Source organism: Vigna unguiculata, chromosome 2 (genome assembly GCF_037176805.1).
Source record: "Vigna unguiculata cultivar grain cowpea cultivar isolate G323 ecotype 2 chromosome 2, ASM3717680v1, whole genome shotgun sequence".
In the NCBI taxonomy this organism is placed as follows: domain Eukaryota; kingdom Viridiplantae; phylum Streptophyta; class Magnoliopsida; order Fabales; family Fabaceae; genus Vigna; species Vigna unguiculata.
In genome coordinates this window covers 34,441,370-34,457,087 of record NC_140793.1, presented here as the reverse complement: position 1 = coordinate 34,457,087, position 15,718 = coordinate 34,441,370, and the positions used below count along the sequence as shown (strand labels likewise).

At 32.8% G+C, this 15,718-nt stretch overlaps 2 protein-coding genes across 8 annotated transcripts; one reads left to right on the top strand and one right to left on the bottom strand.

The window, feature by feature from the left end:
* The first annotated feature begins 1,255 nt into the window (after window positions 1-1,255).
* Window positions 1,256-7,708, top strand: LOC114174024 (SNARE-like superfamily protein). Of its 2 annotated transcripts, none has more exons than XM_028058757.2 (6): window positions 1,256-1,416; window positions 2,297-2,404; window positions 3,719-3,992; window positions 4,864-4,981; window positions 5,945-6,063; window positions 7,316-7,708. In XM_028058757.2, exons 3-6 carry the CDS (start codon window positions 3,769-3,771, stop codon window positions 7,365-7,367), a joined length of 513 nt encoding a protein of 170 aa, XP_027914558.1. In that variant the 5' UTR covers window positions 1,256-1,416; window positions 2,297-2,404; window positions 3,719-3,768; the 3' UTR covers window positions 7,368-7,708. The 2 variants fall into 2 exon arrangements, with proteins under 2 accessions (XP_027914558.1, XP_027914559.1); XM_028058758.2 differs by having other exon boundaries at window positions 1,281-1,482.
* Window positions 7,709-8,743: 1,035 nt separating this feature from the next.
* LOC114172257 (uncharacterized) lies at window positions 8,744-15,718 on the bottom strand. 6 transcript variants are annotated; one of them, XM_028056848.2, is made up of 12 exons: window positions 15,322-15,718; window positions 14,895-15,116; window positions 14,380-14,458; window positions 14,136-14,243; window positions 13,291-13,407; window positions 12,474-12,821; window positions 12,021-12,328; window positions 10,980-11,079; window positions 10,836-10,895; window positions 10,236-10,322; window positions 9,514-9,654; window positions 8,744-9,231 (listed from the first exon to the last, which is right to left on the bottom strand). In XM_028056848.2, the coding sequence occupies exons 2-12, from the start codon at window positions 15,005-15,007 to the stop codon at window positions 8,902-8,904; spliced, it is 1,791 nt and encodes a 596-aa protein (XP_027912649.1). In that variant the 5' UTR covers window positions 15,008-15,116; window positions 15,322-15,718; the 3' UTR covers window positions 8,744-8,901. The 6 variants fall into 6 exon arrangements, with proteins under 6 accessions (XP_027912649.1, XP_085523974.1, XP_085523978.1 ...); XM_085667848.1 differs by lacking the exon at window positions 14,895-15,116 and having other exon boundaries at window positions 15,322-15,710; XM_085667852.1 differs by lacking the exon at window positions 14,895-15,116 and having other exon boundaries at window positions 14,380-14,443; window positions 15,322-15,710.

Here is a 15,718-nt window from a genome sequence, read left to right as displayed (position 1 = left end):
ACTTTCAATAAAACAATTACTCATTACAAAAATTATAAATATTTATACTTAATTTTAATCTTAAATGAGCTAAAATAAATATAGTTTAATTATTAAGCATATTTTTTCAATTCATAATTTTTTATAAGATTAAAATTAGTTAATTATAGACAAATTTATAAAATTAAGGATTAGTATTTATATTAAAATTGAATAATTAAAATCATATTTAATACATTTTTAAAATATATTTACATATTATTATATTATTTATATTAATTTAATTTAAAAAAAAATAAAAATTATGTTTTTTTTCTGTTATAACTTTTTTTATTTGTTTTTTTTCTTTTTCGATATATTTCATTCTTTTTATATCACAATTTTTATTATCAATATTATTTTTAAAATTAAATTACATTACAATCAAATCAAATTAAAAAGTTAAGAAACATTTTACATAAAACAATTTATTTCTTTGACTAAGTTTATTTTATATGTTCGAAACAATATATTTTCTTATTATGTGTGACTTTTTTATGCTTTAATATTTTCTTATTATGTGTGACCTTTTAATGCTTTAAGAAAATGGTACAGGGAAAAAATAAATTAATACTTTAAAATGAGCCGAAAATATCTACTGGAGCTCTCATTTCGATTGCATTTGTAGCTTCATCGACGTATATGACAACCTTAACCACATTATAAGATTATCGGTGCAATGCTTCACATGGAACATGTGTAGACATTTGTAAAACTATACGACGTAATTAATTTTTTTTAAACAGATTTAAAGGGAAACCATAATGATATACTTCTAGCCAGATAAGATAAGTCGAGTAATTAAATCTTAAGATAAGTCGAGTAATTAAATCTTAAGAAAATTTAACATATCTAAACATAATCTTTTATTAATTGTTTATAATAATATGGTTATATAATGTGATGACTTGTAATTTTCACTGCAATGACAAATTTTGACTATAATTGAATGGATGAAAAAATAAAATTATAAATGTAGAAATATACAAGGTACGAGAGGTAAAATAAATAAATTCCTATTAAAATTGTTATAAATAGAAAAAAACTATTTTGTTTGTAAAGTTTAAATTCACTCAAATGTTATAACAGACAATTAATATATTTTCTATTAGTCTATTTACATAAATAAAATACACAAATTTAAGTTGTTTATTATAATTTGATTATATTAAATCAGAGTTTAATCAAATATAATTTATCTCATATTTTACAAATACTCGTGAACTTTATTTACGTATCAAATTTTATAACTCACACCACTCTTGAGATGAGCTTTATGTTGTCCGTTCAGAAAAGAAAAAAGCCAAACTAATCCCACCCTTCTCTCAGAGTGAAAATCCCATTTCACTTTCTCAGAACCACATCTTCTCTAAGCAGACGGAGTAGCGACGCCAGCAGGTTCGTTTTCTGGGCTTGAAATTTGTGAATTAGGGCTTGAAATTGCTGAGTTTGAGATTTTCTTTTGTAAGTACTCTTCCCACCACTGAAAATGTGTGAATTAGGGCTTGAAAAGATTTACTAATCTTCCAAAAGAGTAGCCGATCTACAGTTTTCATTGAAAATTTATGTTATCTTTATCACCACTGGTAAACTATTAATATCGTTGCCCATAACTAAGCCAAACTCATCCAAATAAGATTTCTCGTTAGCTCCAATTAAGATTTCAGTGTTGTAATTGATGTTTCAGTGACTTGGTAGAAAGGGTATGAATTTGATTTGTGGTTGTGATTGTTGTATAAGCACAATGACATTTTGACAGTGATTGGTTATTAGTGGAGTCGAGAAGATGGATGAATAGTTGAAGGAAGGGGAGATTGGAGGGGTTGTGAATACTGGAAGAAAATGTGCTTGTAGGAAGGTGAGATTGGAGGGGTTGTGACAAGCCTATTTAGTCATTAAAAAAATTATGCAAAAAACTGAAAAAAAAATTTAGGCCCAATTATCCATAAAAAAGAAAAAAAATTGAAAAATCGCTGGCCAGCCACCAAGTGGCGGGATGGGTTGGATATCTTAACTCGTTTTGTAATGTCAGATTGGTCTGATCCGACCAACTTTGACGGTCCAACAAACAAAGGACGGGTTGGCCGTTTTGTCACCGACCATAGTACATTAATATATGAAATAAAGACATTTTTAATGCACATAAAAGACTAAACTTTCTTTTTATTGTAAAACTAATTTTTATATAAAGAGTCTAATGTCCAGTTTACCCTTGTCATTGGTGGAACCACTTGGTCCCTAATCTCCAATTTTTTACTTTCCTTTTCCACTGCCTTAGATCTGGTCTCTCTCTTCTACCTGTTTACACTTGATTGCTGCCGATAGCCTCAGGTTACACAGCCAGTGCTCGCCGGGTTGCCAATGCCTCTCACAAAACACTGAAAAGGTAAGTTCGTGCAATCAGTTTCATATTCTTCTTAATTTGTCCGACTCCACTCTTCATTTCATTTGTTTAGTTCATTCTTTATTTCTTTAATTTTTCACTAGAACTACCCAAGAGAGCACAGTATTCTACAAACAAGAGAGCACAGTTCTCTGCCTACCTTGCCATTCGGATTAAGATTTGTTTTCGTTTGTCAATTATATTTTGTTAGATATGATGTATGAATGCTAATGATTGAATGATTATTTGGTTCACTAACAACGATCAATTAGACATCCCTAGAGCCTCCTGAAGAGGGTTTAGGGTTTTAGTGCAAAAGCTTAAATAAGAGAAGGCTGTTCGCCAAGTCCAACCAACTTGGTTGCTTCTTATTGTTTCCCAGTGTTAATGATTCTTTGTTTTTGCTAGTGCTATTTGCGGCAATTAAGGTTTTATTCATGCAATGTACAATTTTTTCTGGTCTGAAATCGTGTCCTCTTTTTGTGAATTATTCTTTTTTTTTTATTTGTAGTTTCACCTGGACATCGATAATGTATACATTGCATGGCTAAGTATTCAACTATTATTTCGGCCATTGTGCTGTTAATCATTATGCATTTAATGGTCATCCTTCCCAATTTTTCTCAGCTCTATCACCCACCTCTGCCAGGTAATTTGACACCTTACTCAGTTTAACCTGAATCCAACTCTAGGTGATCTACCTAACACGGTTTCTTTTGATCCCAAACTGGATCCAACCCAAGTTGAGCCCCAATTTAAAGTGAATTTGGTAGATTTAAATATCAAGAGAATCCACGCTTACATTTGACCAAACCTTACGCGCACACCTTCACCGCTGCTCATCACCAGTAATCTCTGAATATACTTATAGTCCTACTTTACATTCACCATGAATTTCTCTTTCCTTCTTTTTATTTTGGACTTTGAAGAAATCTTGTTCATTAGTAATTTTGAAACTGCAATTTTGGATGTCACACAATTGATTTGGGGCTGACCTTTGCTTTTAGAGTTCTATAATCTTATTCTGTTTGAAATTGCTGACAATATTATCAGTATTATGGTATTTTTTAATGAATCAGTAAGTTGCATAAATTGACAATGGCAGCTAACAATGACTGTATTCCAAACAAATGATGTTTGGAGTGCGTTATGGTGAATATTTGCTCTTGCAATATGGTCTTATTCTTCGTTGTTTGGAGTGTGCCAATGCAATTTTTAATTGTGTCGAATTCTATTCTGTGAAATTGTTCCTCATGTATATGGTGGTTATTGGCCAATTATGAAGGTCTATTAATGTGATGAGCATACATGTGTTAGGGTTTTGATTTTTCGGTGATTACCAATCTATTCATCCCTGTTGATCAAGAATGCAATTCTTTGGGGGTTCTGAGATCAGTCCTTCACCTCCTGCCCCATCAGCTCCAGGAAACAATGGCCATATGATGTATGTGTTTAATAGGAATGGTGTGTGCCTGCTCTATAGGGAGTGGAATCGCCCCTTGCGGACATTGGATGCCCAACAAGACCATAAGTTAATGTTTGGTCTGCTTTTCTCTCTGAAGTCTTTAACTGCCAAGATGGATCCCACTAGGTATGTTTCTCTCGTGCATTTCGAATAAGTGCAAAATAATCCTTCCAGCTATTCTAATCCTATGTTTACAGTTTAAGTTTACTTCCACGATTAATTTCTGAATACAAGAAAGCAACTTATCTCCTTCAAAGTAATTTGAAGACTGCATATACTAGTAATGTTTGAAATTAAAGGAACTTTATGTCAGTGTTGCAAAATTTGCCATGTTGCTAGCAAGTTATTTTGGTATTTCTGGTGAAGTAATCACTGTCTTCAATAGTCTTCTTGGAAAGACGGCACAAATGAGCAATTATTTCTTCAAAATAAGCTAAATCAAACATATGCTAAGTCTTGTAGCTGCTGTTCTTATTCTCTGAAGAACTGTTTTTGCAGCATATTTTATTTTCTTATGTGTTGCATTAAAATTGCTTTTAGGTGTAAAATATAAAAGTGGCAAGAGATGACAAACCTGCTATTTAAAATGTATACTTTCTTTCTGCAAATAGCAAAATAAACATGTGAATAATACTTATTTACTGTAGACCTTTCTAACATACGTAAGTTGATGTTGTATGATGGTGCTTGGCTTCCTTCATAGTACCCAAGCTTGGTTAATTTGATCACCAGGAATTTAATAGGGTATTTGTTTGTTACAATGCTCTTTTATTCTTTATCCTTATTTTGATATGTTTTCCATTTTCCTTATCCTTACACCCTTTTATGCTTTGTATGATTGTAATTGATTATGTTAATACTTTTACTGAATTACTGTCAGAGTAAAGATCAACAAGTCATGGATTGTGTGGTGGACTTTTGGTGTATTCAATAAAGGAATTCACGTTGCATGTTGCACTGGCAAGTTTAATTAATTATGCTCCATATTGTTGTGCAGTGCTGCTGAGAAAGGAAACCTTGGTATGCCTCAGTTACCTGGCCAAGGTTGTTCATTTCACAGTTTCCGCACTAATACATACAAACTTAGTTTTATGGAAAGTCCTTCTGGAATAAAGGTCAGCAGCTACAATAAATTTTCGGTTTTATTTGTATGTTTGTTAGAGAGCCTTATGGATGAAGTTACTTCTTGTTCTGGAGTGTAGTGCCGAAATGTTTTGCACCTTGCCTTTTGTTCATTGATTATTGTAGCTATTTGACACTTATTCTCTATTTGTATGTTACATTTATATTTATTAATCTCATTTTGGCCAGAAAAATATTAGGTTTATTGACATGATTTTAAATGAAAACTGAAGTGGCATAGAACTGGAAAAAAAAAAGAAAAGAGAACAGGATAAAGTGAAAGAAATATTATACACCATGATATAATCTTTGGATTTACAAATTTTGGTCTGATATAAGTTTTTGAGTTACTTACAAATCCATGTATATTTGATCAATTGTGAGGATGATTAGCTTCTGTCTCACTTCATTGTTTTTAAAGCGTGTATGTTAAAATCAAGAACAATAAACTTGCTTATAAGATGCATAGGTTAGTGTTTATAATGCTGCATAGGTGATAAAATGGTTTAGAAACTTCAGATAATGGTATAAATAGTAGTGAATTTTAGTTTAGTAGATTTTCACTAAATTTATCCTTTACACTTTGTATGGTTTTGAGTGTCCTCAGGACGAAATTAAGATAGGGTGTTTGGTGGGTGAGAAAGAGAAGGGAATAATTTGAAAAACGGTAGGAGTTACTGTACTATTTCTCTCATTTATTTTTAGTCAACTCTGCATCTCTCTTCTGATCGCTTCTCTACTTCTCTTTCAATTAAGTACTTTTAGTTTTAATTTTATATCCCAATTATTTCCACTCTACCAACTTATTTTTATCCATCCTTTTTTTCTCATCTTTACCAAAGAGAGCATTAGCAGTTGTCTTAACACCTACAACAGTGGTATCTATCTTAGCAATTAAAGAGATGTAGGTGGTTGTTATAACGTACCAATTGTGACTCTGTCCTTGCTTTATACAGATAATCTTGGTGACTCATCCTAGAACTGGTGATCTACGTGAATCCTTAAAGCGTATCTACAATTTGTATGTTGATTATGTGGTCAAGAACCCGCTTTATACACCTGGATCTCCTATTAGGTAAACATAATTTATACTTCCCTCTAAATGACATATTTGTCCTTTTATCAGAAGAACGACTTATATGTTCTGTGAACGAGGTTTCAAAGTGTCATCCTCGGACACTATCATCATTAGTTGGCATCGTTCTATGACTTCAATGCATTTGGTTTTGAGGAAAGAAACAGAGAGGATGAAAAAAAAAATGAAAAAATAGGTAAAAAGTAAAATTAAATGTTTAGTTGTTTGATAGGGAAGAAACAGGTGAAAAATGAAGTGTTTTTGAAGGTTATCTAATTTGATTGATTTGATAGAAAATAAGGAGAGAGATAGAGATATCAATAGAAATAAATGAGAAAAAAGATACAGTGCTTCTCGCTATTTTATTATTATTTTTTTTCATACTCCCCCTCACCAAGCAAACAAAAAATACTGTGTCCCTCATTCTTCCCTGTAGAGGTGCAATACTGATGAAGGTGAGCATGTGATACGTGGTTAGGCACACTGTCGATAGATTCAAAGCCAAACTTTGCTTAATCTATAGAGTTAGGCCACTGGGAGTCTAATGTAGATTGTCAGTTCAAGGAAGTAGACTAGTTGAAATGTTTGTAAGCTGGAATAGTACCACTTGAGTTAATACTAGACATCGAAAAAGAAAAAGTAGGGCAGGGCCATCATCACTCAATCTTTATAATTATTCCCAGTAAGTTCAGAGCTATCAATGTGGGTTGCCCAGCTAGGGTTAGAAAGCTCACTTGATAAATTTGCCACCGGAACCTTGATCCTAACCAACCCCATGTTTGCATGGAGTTCAGCTCACCAACTACAGAAAAGTATATTTAAATTTTAAATTAACTCAATCCATAAATTCAGAAAGTCATTATCTTTTCCTAGTTCCTATATAGTAAAGTCAAACAAACTACGAACAATTTATATTGATTGATACAGTAAATAAGAGTAGAACCTACCCTCTCATTAGCAACTACTGTATTTCGTGATTTTAACTACTACAACATCATATAACATGAGAGCATGGAGTTGATTTATATCTAATTAATGTCTAACTTGTTATCATATTTTATCAGTAAGTGTGACAATTGTTTTTTGTTTATAATCTAATATATTTTTGTTTTTTATCTAAGCTAATTTGTTGCTAGTTAATTATTTTCCCTATTAGCTAAAATGGTCTGATGAATTATTTTATGGTTTTATATCTTTCCTTGTTGCCACGAAAAGATTTTTGACTGGATAAACTTTTAATGGGCATTCATAGGTGTGAGCTGTTCAATACAACGTTGGATCAGTATGTGAGAGGCATTGGGTAGAAGTTGAGTTGTCTTCATTCAACACTGTTTATGACTATTGGGGTATAACGCCTTGTTTTGCATGGTGTATGTTGGAGGCACTGTGCATAGAAGCCGAGTTGTTTGACTTGTTTCCATCAAACACTGTTCATTTCATTGATTTTATTGAATCCTACAATTTATGTTACTCTGTATTTCTCTTCAAATATACATAACAAACTCAAGATACCTAGTTTGACACATGATTAGATATGATCTCCAATTTTGTCCTCAACGCTAAGATTGGGTGCATGTTTGGATTAAACTTTGCCTTCTGAAGTTTGAACTGTATTTGACAAAAATATATTTACTAATTATGTTTAGATATTTGTTGTTCAAAAGTATATTGATGAGACATTTGTTTGGATAATACTAATCAAAGTACTGTTATAGTTGAATAAATATTGCTATAACAAAAAATGAAATTTCAAAAGCAGCTCGGAGTCTTATTTTTCTGTTTGGAGTGTCTCAAACTCAGATTGGAGAGTAAATTATTAAAATAACTTCTCTTGTTTAACCTCTTCCAAAATTTAGAGTACAAAAATTCGTATTACTTTTACGAAAGACTATGTCATTTTATTTTCTTTTTCAACGTCATAGATCTTATGCAACTGAATTAAAGATTATTTTTGGTAACTATTCCAATAGGAAGGTTTAAATGAGTTTCTTGTGAAGAAGAGGGTTAGCAACACATTCCTATAAACGTGTATTTTATTATTTATTAAAATTTATTGAAAACAAAGTTAAAAGAATCATAACAAAAAGTGAGACCTACATTTTATGTTGAAATTTTTAATAATTTTCATCTAATGACATAGAGCTTTGTAGATGATTGATTAGGTCAAATACAATACAAGTCTGATAAATGAGAAAATACATACTTTTTTAAATGACTGCGGAATATCATGAAATAAAAGAGAAGTAAGAGGGTTTGTACGAACTCTTTCTAGGTCCCTAAATTTGTTACTCCTAGTGAGTATGGGTCTATGCGCATACATAACATGCATTTGTCATCTCGTCAAAACTTAATGCAAAAAATGAAAAACTGCCGCATGCTACTCGTAGCCCCTTCACTTTTATCATACCTTAGCTAGAGTTAGAACTAAATTAATTGAATCTTATTAAGCCACATATTATTTTGAAAATGTTTTTGTAAGTTTATTGCAATATTAAAATTTTTAAGCCTCACATTTCTATAATTTTTTGTTTATATAAACTTTTTTATAATTTCTTTTATAAACAGAAAACCTAAATACAAAACATACGTTTTAGATTTAAAACTCTCAATTTAAGAACTAAGATTCTTTTATTATTATATTCTATAACTTCCAAGTTAGGCGGCTACATTTATAAAAATATTTAGATAGTAAGAGTACCAAATCTTATACAAGAAAAAAATAGTGTTAAAATGTACAAGAAATTTCTATGAACACCTACAATTAAGTTCCTCGCTTTCCTCAGAACAGTGAAGCCTAAAAGAAGTAAAAGATGTCTTCATTGCAGTAAGATGTGATAGTTATACCCACCATGGCTTGTCTATTAGATCCTTCGACAACATGTACCTGAACCGAGAACTATAAGGTATCCATTCAATGATCTGAGATGACTTTTTATTGGATTTACGACCAAGGCACTTCTGTATTGAATCATGAAGTTTCTTGTCAACACTTTCCATTACCCATCCAAGGAGATCATCTAAACTGATTGAGGCTTCTCTAGTAAATCTTTCCACCAATTTAGGGAGAAAAACTTTGCTCGACTTCTTTACAATTACATTTGCTTGAAGAAACTCCCTTTTAGCAAAATTCAGCTGTTCTCTTATGTTTGATGCAGTGTAGACCTTTAGCTGCAGCTCAGTAACAAGAAGAGTCTTGATCAACTAACTATTTAAAATCAGGTTATAAGGGAGCAGGAATTGATATGGATGCACATGTGAATATCATACCCTATATTTTTAGAATTTCTCTTATTTACTACCTTCATTTTTTTTTACTTACTATGCCTCATCAATGCATCAAACATTGATCAAGATGCAGACTCAAGAAGAGCAAAGCCCCAACTAACATAACATTTTGCTATTGATATCAAAACTGCAATTCTTGGAAAAAAGTAAATAAAAGAAAATTACCACAGGATCAGACAAAGCCCCAGTGCAAAGGGCAAAGCAAACAAGGGGTTGGAAATCATTAATATACAATTTTGAGCTGATAAACTGCTTTTCTTCACCATTTTTCTTCCTCAGAGCTGCAGCCATAAAGCTTTCAAGCCACTGTGCTTGACAACAAAAATAATAATCAGATGAAACATGAGATGTCATCCTAACATCAAAATTTGGAATTAGAACTTTTCACTTCAAATACCCGGAAAATAAGATTTTAATAGAGTTCTAAGCATCTCACTCAGAAAATAATTATATTAAAACTTCATGTGAATCATGGTTTTCTCTTTCCAGATGAAAAGCAAACCCCAGGGCTCTTCTGCTTTAGGATAAGGATAGAGGAAACAGTCAAATTCTGCTTTCTTCCATCTAGTGAGCTAATCAAATAGGACAAACTCATCCTATTCTGTTCATTAACTTAAATTTATACAGAAAAGGAAGTAGGGTTAGGAAAAGTAATTACAGAGATAAACAATGTTTTCGCCTTTCAACCTCATCTCCAGAGAACCAAAATAGACTTGTCTCGTCGCTTTCTCACAATAAAAAATAACAATTTAAATGCACCACTTGGATCATTTGGATCATTAATCACTTGGATCAGTCAAAATATTCCACCATTTAAATGCAACCACAAACTGGCAACACATTAAATATTTACAGGAGCACATGTTAAACAAGGGTCAGATGAGTACCCGTCCAATGCGGGGGGTTCGGAAGCCAAATATTGCTTGTTCTATGGCATTTGCACTTATGATATGACCACCAATATTGTAAGCTGCCTGCACTACACAGTTGTACTCATCATTTCATATTTTCCACAACGTATCAATTAAAAAATAATTAAGAACAATATCGTACCAATGAGAAATTGGAAGTTCTAAAGGTGTATCTCTATGATATTATGTGTTAAGTTACAACTCAACGGAATCTAAATGCCCTCAAATAGCCAAGCATATTTAGATGATATGCCTTTTGACAACTAAATTCATGTAAACGATAACAAGTAATCAAGAGTAGGTGAATATGAGTTTCTTTTTCTTCCTCCTACAAAGGAAGGTTTTAGTTTATGTTCCATGTAGACGTGACTGTTTCTTTGTAATTTGTTGGATAAAAAAATGAAATAAACATTATTCGGACATGGTTGATGTGAATGTTTTATTGTAATTTGTTGGACTAATAACATTGAAATAAACATCATTTGGATATTCTTAAGTTTTAATAAACATTCTTAAAGTGTTAATAACTTGGAGCTGACTAAGTACAATATCCAATTGAATAAAGAAATACACTACCTTGTGAAACAAGGCCAGCCTCTTCAGAGAACCCTGGGGAATTCCATATGCTAAATATGCCTATTGTCAGTAAAATAAAGTTATACACGCTGAAAGTTGGCTAAATAAAAATCATAGTCATTTGAGTGTGAGTGTGAATATTACATGCATCACAAGAGCATTATGCACATTGATCCAGAACGCAATCTGTCCATCATGTTCCATGTGACTGATATTCACCCTTTCAAGCTGTTCAACTAGTACTCTGAAGGAAGTTAGGAAGGAACTGGTTATGTCCACAATTTAATCGTAATAATCAAGGGAGTGGTTGGACAAAAATAACAGCTACACAGAAAACTAAAACTGAAATCTGTTCCCTTAATAGACTGTCAGTTAAGCAGATTAAGCAAACTTTTTATGTTCTCTAAAAAATTAAACTGTAAGGAATTACATTACATTTATATAAAGGTTTCAAATAGTTTAAGAGATATTATTGATGTTTTCCTATTTTATTTATTGGCTCATCCTTCATATGACGAACTACTTTTAGTAGGACCTTTATGAGGCAAAATTTTGCCATTTATTTCTTAAGATTGTTGTTCTAACATAATTTCCAATTTATCCATATATGATACTAACTTTCTTCTGTATTAACACTCGTGTGCTGCATTATTAAGTGAGCACACACCAAATAAAATAAAGTGCATTATGAACCAGTAAAGTCATTTGACTAGCTTGGAGTCCATTGTATCAATATTGACATTCTACAATAAAGATTTTGTATGACAAATTGTGTGAAATTTAAGTAAACTTTAGAATCTATTAACGGCCTTCCAGTAGTCAGACTTTCTTTTTTGGCCACAGTACTATAAACATAAATCACAGAAGATTAATGCAACTGTATTTGATACTACTACTTAAGATGTCTAGAAAAAAAGAAAAGTCAATAAAATAACAGAAATTGTCTCGGAAATCATTGTACAGACCACAATAAACATATAATAGGGGGTAATTGTAAATAACTCTTACTAAAATTGCCAGAGAACTGTTAGTTGTCGAGTTTCTAACTTTTCAATCAACAAAAAAAAAAATTCAAGGTATGCCACTGCATTAAGAAGACTCTTTGTAAGTGCATGAGAAGCATCTTCTTGGTATTCATACTTTTAATATAGCATCATCTTAAACTTTCAATTTTAAAGAACCAACCTGTAGTTGTCAATGGCGTAAGAAGCATGTGAAGAATGGCGTTTGCGAGTAGCAATCCAAGATATTTCCACCACTGATTTGTGGGAACAGTCCCGATCCTCTACAAAAACACCATGTTTTGGCCGTACAGCATGAGTGGATGACCTACTCTTTTCAGTATTTACAGAGGTTGCACTACGGAGCCAGCAATATACAGTTGCCATACACTTTACCATCTCCTCAGAGAGCCTGTTCGGGCACAAGTTTAGATGATCCTTTAAAGTTCGCAATACTGGAGTTTTCTCCATTTTGGTAAACTTCTCATGAACCTGACATGATTGAGGTCAAAATGTCGGAACAAACACCACAAGAGAATTTTTAGTTCATTGGGTTCTTCTTTTGGATGCTATTACATATAAGCGTTTTCCGTTCACAGATAAGACAGAAAACGGGAACTGTAGCAGTATATTTTACCTTAGTGGAATCAGGACAAGTCTTCCCAAAATAAACTTTGCCCTTGCCACAAGATAAAGGAGTATAACTTGACCCAAAGATTCTATTCTTCAAGTCATTGTTAGAAACCAGAGCTTGCAAGGGTCTCATGGGAAACTTTTTTGACGAACAGAAAGCACTTGAAATTATACTTGGATGCCTCCTAGATTCATGCTTTGGGTGAGCAGGTGAAGCCACCCCAGAATTTTGTTCAGAAGGTGGCCGGCTAACACAATGTTCAAAAATACTTCTGTACATGGCAAGCACGTGCTTCTCTCGGCTTGTAACTTCTTCTTCAAGTAACTCAATTTCAGCAATTAAATCTTTTGTCTAAAAAGGGGAAAAAGAAAAAAATAGTTAATTTCTAAAACCAATGATCACTTCTTACTTATGGCCATATCTTGAATGAGAAAAATTATATAGCACATTATACATGTCAATCAAAGTTTGCAATTGAACCATAGCGTCCCTTTATCACAAGTTACAGTTCTTTTGCAAGTGAATAAACTCCTCTGGTACTAATAATATATAATCCTAAATAGCTTATTCTATGTTTTGTCGTGTTTGTTCAAACTTGAACACTTCAGTAACATAACATGTAACAGTACTTCAGTCTGAAGACTACACATACACAGAATTGCACATTATAATAGTCAATAACCAAATTAACCTGAAAGCAGTTGTTTGGTGGGTGTCCAATGTCCATGAATGGTTTATTTCTCTACCATGTCCACCACTATCTTGACAGATTAAGAAAGTGTGAATAGAACGCAGGCCTGTGTATCAAATGTCAAATTACCTGAGCAGCAACGTGCCTGTGTCCAGGTGACAAAGTACTTGAGGCACGGCCCATTGCTTTTTCAAGCAAGATACGCATAGATTTTTCCTGCTGTAGGCGTAGCTGTAGCTGCTCAACCTGCAAATAAGTAAATCATATGGTTCGGGCATCAATGAACTACCAAGCTACGGCCCTCTTACAGGAAAATAATAACCCACACAATCTGGCATTGCCTTTCAATAATGTAAAGTCCTTCATGTTTCACATACGAGTTTTCATAGATAAAATACAAAAAATGCATTTCCCCAAAGACACTATGTTTACTTAAACTTAGCTTATATCCATATGAATATTTTCTACAATTCTTTTCCATTGTGATTTATTGATCTTAAGATGCTTCTAAGTTTGTCATTATTGACAACGATCTTTTCAGAGGAATTGTACCCCGGCTCCCACAATAAAGTATTTTTAAACTTATTATCAAAAAAGAGTATGCCAAATACTAATCATATTATTTTATATCAACTAGTGCCAGGATCTTATACTCAATTTCTTTCCTTTTAAAGGATTCTTCAAGGTATATACTCCTATGTAATTGGAACTTGGAAATTCGGATTTTCAACTTCTAAATAAAACTTCTATTATGCATTAAAGAGGTAAAAGAAAAAAACATTAACTCAATTTTTGGAGAAAGGTGAGAAAACCTAGAAGCAGTATAGTGCCATTTTGAGTCATCTGAGCTTCGGTAAACTTGAAAGAATAGTCACACAAGAAATACATAAGAATCTATATATCCAGAGATTCCACCAAACCAAAATGAGAGGGAAGATTCATTGTGATTATATACAAATACAAATATAACTTACATCTTTTTCCAATGATGATCTATGATTTGAAAAAGTTTTATGGTTACAGGTGAGGTTGTCATGTAAAGGACTTGGTACCCTAGAAGTCGCCACTGAAGTTGGTGAAACCTGTTCAAGTAATAGCAAATGAATTACTTTAATTTCAAAATTACGATAACCTATAGCCATTGCTTCCTCCAAAGGATTATAAGATATGACTTAAAAAAATAAAAGATCAAATTTATACTTCAATCTCACAACTCACAAGATATTCATCATGGCCTTTCTCTAAACGATGCAAAACTACACCTCTTGAAAATTTCAGATTCCTGTCAGAAGAAGCGCTGAGAGGCGAACAACAAATCATATAAATGAAGCAGCTCAAAACGATAACAGCAATTTATGAAAAAGAAAAAAAAAAATCAACATTTACCCTAAAACCTTTTACCACAATCCACAAAGTACCCCGCCCAAACCAAGTTTTCTTAAATCGTTACTTCATCAATATATTCAGTGGGAACCTATTATTCTCTCCGTTTTTTATTTTTATAATGCTCTTGAATTCAAATTCAAAAAAAAAAGGAAAAAATTACAATTTTCATTTAAAAAGCCAAATAGTTAAACTTATTCACACAAATGGAGATTCATTAACCAATGTTTATTCATTTCTTAAAAAAATCCATAGCTTAAAAAAAAACTTATTTATTATGCTCTCCAAACGGTATAATAAGCAAAAAAGAAGGAGGCACGACTGAGTTTCAGTTTAAGCAAAAACAAAACCTGTTAGAGCGCCTGTGTACCCTAGAACTTGCACCCTGAGGCTCAGCATATGCACCCACTTGTGCATCACCGTCTTTGTCAAATACACTATGAAAGTAAAACTCACCCATCATTAATTCTTAACTAATCTAGAAACCCTCTCGTGTTCTTCTTCATCTATCTAGCCATCCATCCATCCATCCATCCATCAACAACACTATGAAATCCCATACACTGTATTTACTACACAACGGAACACCAGGGACCGAGTTTCAAATGCAAGGGCGAGTGTGGGCCTCGAATAATTAATTGAGCATAACACAAACAAGGATGGTTCACATAGAAGAAGAATCAAATTGAAAAAAATAAAATAAAACAAAAATGCGAAACAGTGAAACCGTTTTCTTGGCAAAGGAGAATGTGAAGTGAAATAAATAGCAATAGTTACCGAAAGACTGCGATGATCAGAGAAAGTGGCTGGCTGCACTGATCGGAATTGAATTGGATGGGCACTGAGTTGTTGAACGCATTCAATGTTGCGATTTAATTCGCGTACAGCTTCATCACCCTCTCTTTCTCTCTCTTACACATGCATCGATGTTGAGTTGGTCATGGAAATGGAAAGCATTACTACTATCAGTAATGCAGATTCGGTGATGATTCCACCGTTGATGCTTTGAATTTGAAGTGGAAGTGTTGGTCACACACACACACACATTTACCCGCCAATTTCTTTTTGCCCTTTTAGCTTCTGTTTTCCACTTTTCCCTTTCTCAACCTTCATAGCTTAAATCGTTCACACTTTTGGATTTTAGCTTTCACTTTTACCTCTTTCTGATTTTCTC